At 51.2% G+C, this 6,000-nt stretch overlaps 1 protein-coding gene across 2 annotated transcripts in view; it reads left to right on the top strand.

The window, feature by feature from the left end:
* Rptor (regulatory associated protein of MTOR complex 1) overlaps positions 1-6,000 on the top strand; it is a 341,575-nt gene that overhangs the window by 175,161 nt on the left and 160,414 nt on the right. For both annotated transcript variants that reach the window (XM_048797491.1, XM_015504082.2), the window contains one exon: positions 3,659-3,834. In XM_048797491.1, coding sequence (XP_048653448.1) covers positions 3,659-3,834 — 176 coding nt within the window. The remainder of the gene's footprint in view (positions 1-3,658; positions 3,835-6,000) is intronic.

Raw genomic sequence — 6,000 nt, 5'->3', positions numbered from 1 at the left:
CTTTTTTTTTTTTTTTTTAAGAAAGAGAGAGAGACAGAGAGAGAGAGAATTTTAATATTTATTTTTTAGTTTTCGGCGGACACAACATCTTTGTTTGTATATGGTGCTGAGGATCGAACCCGGGCCGCACGCACGCCAGGCAAGCGCGCTACCGCTTGAGCCACATCCCCAGCCCCAGCTTGCTGTTTCTTGACCAGTCTGTTTCCTGCAACAAAACTGCACATAGGGGCTGGGGCTGGGGCTCAACGGTAGAGCACTCTCCTAGCATGTGCGAGGCACTGGGTTTGATCCTTAGCACCACGTAAAAATAAAAACAAATAAAAATAAAAGTATTGTGTCCAACAACAACATACATACATATATATCCATTCTGCATGTAAAGGAGTGGACGTGGGGCTAGGGGTGCAGCTCAGTGCTGGAGTGCTTACCCTGCGGGCACGAGACCCCAAGTTCCACCTCAGCACTGGGGAAAAAATTAAATAATTAATGGCAAATTTTACATCACATGTAATTCAGTACATTCCTCCAGAAAGCACAGTTTTTCTCAGAAGGTTTGTATTGTGTCTGCTGTCGTGCACACTGGTGTCCGATTGGTACCTGGGGTTTGTGTTCCTGCAGTAGCCAGGTTACTGATGGCACTTCCAGTCTGTAGTACCTTCAGTGTAAGAAATCTGCAGTGCCACAGGCGAGGGTTACCGGCAGGAAAGCAAGGGCACATGTGCGCCCTTTTGCTAGCTGTGCACCTGGGAGCCAATGCAGCTTCGTTTGTGTGACGGAAGGGTGCCGGGTGTGCTCTTTGGAGTCTTGGAGTCCCAGGTACTTGCGTGGGCTCTAGAGGGTCCAGATGGTAACATGACACAGAGGAGCCCTAAAGCCAGCAGCAGCATGGTGGCACTCTGGTGCTCGTGCTGACCAACCTGTTAGACACTTGTATCATTTCTTGCGGCCTCCACATTTCCTCATTGCTGAAGATCTTTCAAATGGAGATAAAATGTAACCTCATGAGGATGCTGGGAAAAACCAATGAGATACTCTGTGTGAAAAGTATTTGAGAAATATTAGGAACTGTGGAACTAGAGGGACTTATTAGTTGTTAATAATTTAAGGAGCAGAAGTGTTCTTTACAACTCAGGAAACAAATGTGTGGCCATCGTGATTAAAAACCCTGCCTCCCCAACCTGTTGCACCCTCCTTAGTATTTACCATCCTTGCGGATGCTCAGTTCCTGTCCTTCTTAGAGGTCTGCTGCTATCCAAAAAAGGAATGTCATCATGTCCTGTGGTTTTTATGCCGTAAGCCCAAGAACTCACTTGAAGAACAAGCTCCTTCAAAGCTCCGGAAGCTGAATGAGCAGCATTCTGTAACACGATTCTCTGGACCCTGTTGCTGAACCATGTGGTAAATAAGTCAGTCTGTATTGGAAAGAGCCACTTTCTTGCACTAAACTTCATTTTACAGGTTTGAGATGGCTGGGTTACTGGGGCACCACGCACATAGCTCTTCACTGTGCCCAGCCCTGTCGGGCGCCATCTGGGTGTGTGTTATGTCTTGTTATGTTCAGACACCGTATTTCAGGCCAACTAGCGATAATGCAGTGCTCTCTTCAGGAACTAGTGCAGTCTTCCCGTGTCTTCTTGGTTTGCCTCTACCCTGTGGCCTGTCCCCAGCTGGACACCGTGGCAGTGCTGGGGAGGCATCAGGGTCACCTGGAACCCCCTCACCCCCGGACCTTGGTGCACCCAGGTTCTCAGACTCACCGTGGCCCACTGCCATGCCTCCCGAGCTGGAGACTTTCTTGGATGAAGCAGTTCTGACATTGTGTTCTGTGGGGGCCACACCGAGTGACCACGCCTTCCAGTCCTGATGCACCAGGGATCTGAAAGATCACTGCAGTCTGGCGCGGTAGTGCCATTAGTGCCGTGACTGGGGACTCGGTCTTCGCCCCCACTCGGACAGCAAGGCCAGTTGTCTGAGTAGGCACACCCTGGGGTAGAGCTACACTCACCTGTTCTTTCGTAATCCTACCCCTTTGCCCTGTTTGGGATAGAATGTTCCATGGAAACTCCCTTTGTGTGTCCCCTTCTCTTGCTCTGCCCTTGGGTGTGGCCTTCCTAGATGTCAGTCAATCTGCTGACAGCAGACATCAGGAAGCTAGACTCAGCCCCCCCAAACCTGACCCTTTGCCTCATTTGAATGGCTTCTCCCCAATAAAAGGGGTCATCACGTGCTCCCTCGCGCGCGCTCTCTCTCTCTCTTTCTCTCTCTTTTTCTCTTTCCACAGTCCCCTAAGATCAGAGGAGCCGTCACAGGACCCGAAGAAAAAGGTATCTCTGTCTCTTGTGTGATTATTTCGTGAGCCCAGTTCACCTGGTGTGACCCTGAGTGTTTTGGTTGTGGAACTTGACAGCTCTCTTCACAGTTATTCTCAGGAGCAGCAGAGTAACATCTGCCCAGTCCCTTGTGCATCATGCTTAATAAATATTATTGGCCAAAACACCATGAATTCTCGTGAACTTTGTTATTTCTGAAATGACATTAAAAACTTGGTGGATTCAGATGTTGTCACAAGCATGCACTGTATGAGGCCGAGGAAGGGGAATGTGTGTGGCGCCGGGCTCACGTGAGGGCCGCTGCTTTGCTGGTGGCGGCGTGCTCTCGCTGGCCTCAGCAGTGTGGAGGACATCTGCCTGTCAGTTCTGTCCTGTTTTAAAAACATTTGAATGTGCTGCATTACTTTAAAGATTCACACACTTGATTAGATTTTAAGTCAACAGTGAGATTTTGTGGCATTCTTAGAGTGTGCATCAATTAGCCCTATATAGCCTTTTCTCTGGGAATCGAGGTGTGGTGCAGCCTGTCCTGGGCCTTTGCCACTCTAAATCCTGTCCAGGTAAATATCAAGCTGGTGCTACTATCCTTCTTTGAAGGGACATTAACATTTTTGAATTTAAAAACCCAATACCTTTCTCCCTGGTTACAAAATCATGCCTGTTGTAGAACATTTAAGAAATGGGTGGAAATAGGAAAGCTGTACTCTTGATACAGCCCCCTGCCGTGCAGGCATGGAGTGCACCTGCACCTGTCGTTCAGTCTCTTGGCCGGGAGGCCGCAGGCATGGCCTTGACTTCTGCTCTTGGTGTTGATATCATATGCTCTCAACAACTTCCTGCGCCAGTCACCACACCAAAATAAGGTTGCAGTGGATGACTGGTGGAATGTTTAAAGTAAGTAGGACACCAGAACAGACCTGGCAAAGTGTGCGTGGACACTGAAGTGATAATGGAATCGAAAGGGACCTGGGATACCAAGCCTGGGGTGAAGAGCGCTGCCTCGCATGCACAGGCCCTGGGTCCCTTCCACGCCTAGTTCCAGAGGGAAGAAAGAACGAACAAAGGAAAAGCACAGCCACAAAGGAAGAAGGATTTAGCAGGGCAGAATGATGTTCTGCCACCAGAAGGTCCTGGGGAGTGATGTGGACACTTCCTGGCCCTGCCTTCATTCTCCAGGAGAGAGCTCAACCTTAATGCCTCCTCAGATGGACTTGGAGTAAAAACCCAAAACTTAAGTCCTTAGTGATCCACTCTTCCTCTTCATCCCATGCCCACCTTCCCCAAAGTGTGTCAGCTAAGCCGCTCTCTTTTCCTTGTGTTCCCCATAGGTAGCTGCAATTAACCCAAACCACCCGCTTGCCCAGATGCCTTTGCCCCCGTCAATGAAAAACTGCATTCAGCTGGCAGCCTGTGAGGCCAACGAGCTTCTGCCCATGATCCCCGACCTTCCTGCGGACCTGTTCACATCCTGCCTCACCACTCCCATCAAGATCGCTCTGCGCTGGTAAGAGCCTGCTGGGGCCGGGTCCCAAGTCACAGGGTCTGAGGCTGCAGCCCAGGTCTCCCGAGGCAATACAGCAGGAACATGCTAGTCTCCCTTGACTCACAGGACTCCAGGCAGATGCTTGTGAGTGGAAGGTGCTTCTCCCTCTGGATCAGGTCACATGCAGCTGGCTCCTTTGCAATTTCTAAGAACAAACTTGTGCACCTCTTTTAAAGTGTAGAAGTGCTGTTGCCATCAGATCGGTAGTTCTGGTAACCAGCTTGCGTTTGGGGAGAAAAGGCTATTATGAAAAAGAATTCATTTCATTTCTTGTCCAAGTATAATCTCCAGTATTCTCATCAGTAAAGAAGAAGGCCACAGCCTGTTTCCCACCACAATTCTTAAGAGTCCAGAACCCTGGGGAATATTCTGGGAATTACCCAGATGGGTGAGCTTGCCCTTGAGACCCATGTCTCTGGCAGTGCTTACGGCGGGCTGTGTGTGTGCTGCTGACAATCCAACTTCCTGCCCAGGCCATCCTGCCCTCTTCTGTTGTGGGGGTGGTGTGGGGTGGAACCCAGGGCCTCATACATGCTGGGCCAGGGCCTGACCACTGAGCCGCACTCCCAGCCCTTTTTTTCATTTTACTTTGAGACAAAGTCTTGCCCAGTCTGGCCTAAAACTTGTGGTCCTTGTGCCTCTGTGCCTTTCTTTAACAAATCCTTTCTGTTTTGATGAAAAGCTTGCATGCAGCCACTGTCCCCCAGCCAGTAGATAAACATTTCCTAGTGCTCGGGCGGGAGCTGTGCAGCCGCGCGCGGCACACACTGTAGCGTTGTGGGGGTACTTTCTTGGGGTTTCTGCCCAGTCAGCGTTGCAACCCAAACTCCGTTTTCTGGTCTCTTACCCAGACTCTAGAGAAGCTACTGAGAAGTGTGGGTCTTGGGGGCTAATGATGACAACAAAGTGATCAGCCCTCCGGAGACCCCTCAGGGTGCCACAGCCTGGGGCAGGGGTGACCTGAGCTTGTTGAGGTGCTATGTTGGAGGAAAATGGCCTCCTGCTTTGCCTCTGCAGCAAAGTCCAGGTCAACCCCAACCCTGGGATGAGGGGTCAAGAGAGTGGGGCTGGCTGGACGGCAGCCCCCAGCCATTCAGTTTCCCTCCCACTCTCTCCCAACTCCCAAGACTTGGGATTACCAGGGAAGGGCCTCCTTCTAGGGCTACTTCTCTCTGAAAAGTTAGGAGGAGGAGAGGGCCTGCCTGGACGGGCTGCAGAGAGGGCACTGGTGTGTCTCTGCCGCCTGTGCTCCCCCCTCCACACTGCCAACAATGACGGGGCCTGGCCAGAGGTTCTGCAGCCTTTGAAATGAAGAGCACGGCAGCCGGGTCTGCAGAGGCCCTCACCAGGGAGCACAAGGAGAGGGGCCAGGACGCGGGAGGGAGGTGGGCGCCATCACACAGAAGAGCATCTGCACTGGGAGCAGAATGTGGCAGAGGAGAAAGTGCCGGGGCACAAAGATGCCTCACCCAGAACTGGGAAAGGGGCTCCAGCCAAACAAGAGGAGACGGAAGACACTCGTAGGAAGAAGGTGCATGGGGACGCCACCCTTCTGCCTCACTCTCGGGCCCCTTTTCCCTTCCAAGGGTATCTGCCTTCTTTAGGCTGTAAGGACAGTGTTCTTTCCCTGTCTGGACTGTGTGAACTATGCCCCCAGGAAGAGCTGCTGTCCCTGTGACCCAGGAGCTCATGCAGTGAGTCACTGCCCAGTTCTAGCTGGGTGCCGAGTGCCCACACTGAGCTCCACAGGGCACACAGAGACTTGTCTCAGCCCTCATCTTCCAGCTGAAGTTAAAATGTGGCCCTAAAGCAAAAAATGCACTTTTTGAATGGGCATTTTTATTTTCTTTCTCTTTTAATAGTAGGGATTGAGTCCCAGTGTACATTGCCACTGAGCTACATCCTAGCATTTTCTTCTATTTTTAATTTTTGAGACAGCGTCCAAATTGCCCAGGCTAGCCTCGTACTTGCAGTCCTCCTTCCTTCAGCCTCCTGAGTGCTAGGATTGCAGGCAGGCTCCGGCTCACCTGGGCTTCAGTGGGCATTTTGTGCAAGGCAGAGAAACCCTGAGCTTCTCAAGGCAGTGCATGACCCAGCATAAGCCAGGGCCTGTTGTTTTCCCAGAGT

This window comes from Marmota marmota, unplaced genomic scaffold (assembly GCF_001458135.2).
Source record: "Marmota marmota marmota unplaced genomic scaffold, marMar, whole genome shotgun sequence".
In the NCBI taxonomy this organism is placed as follows: domain Eukaryota; kingdom Metazoa; phylum Chordata; class Mammalia; order Rodentia; family Sciuridae; genus Marmota; species Marmota marmota.
Note: the sequence above shows the minus strand (reverse complement) of the source record. Positions and strands in the feature narration are given on the sequence as shown.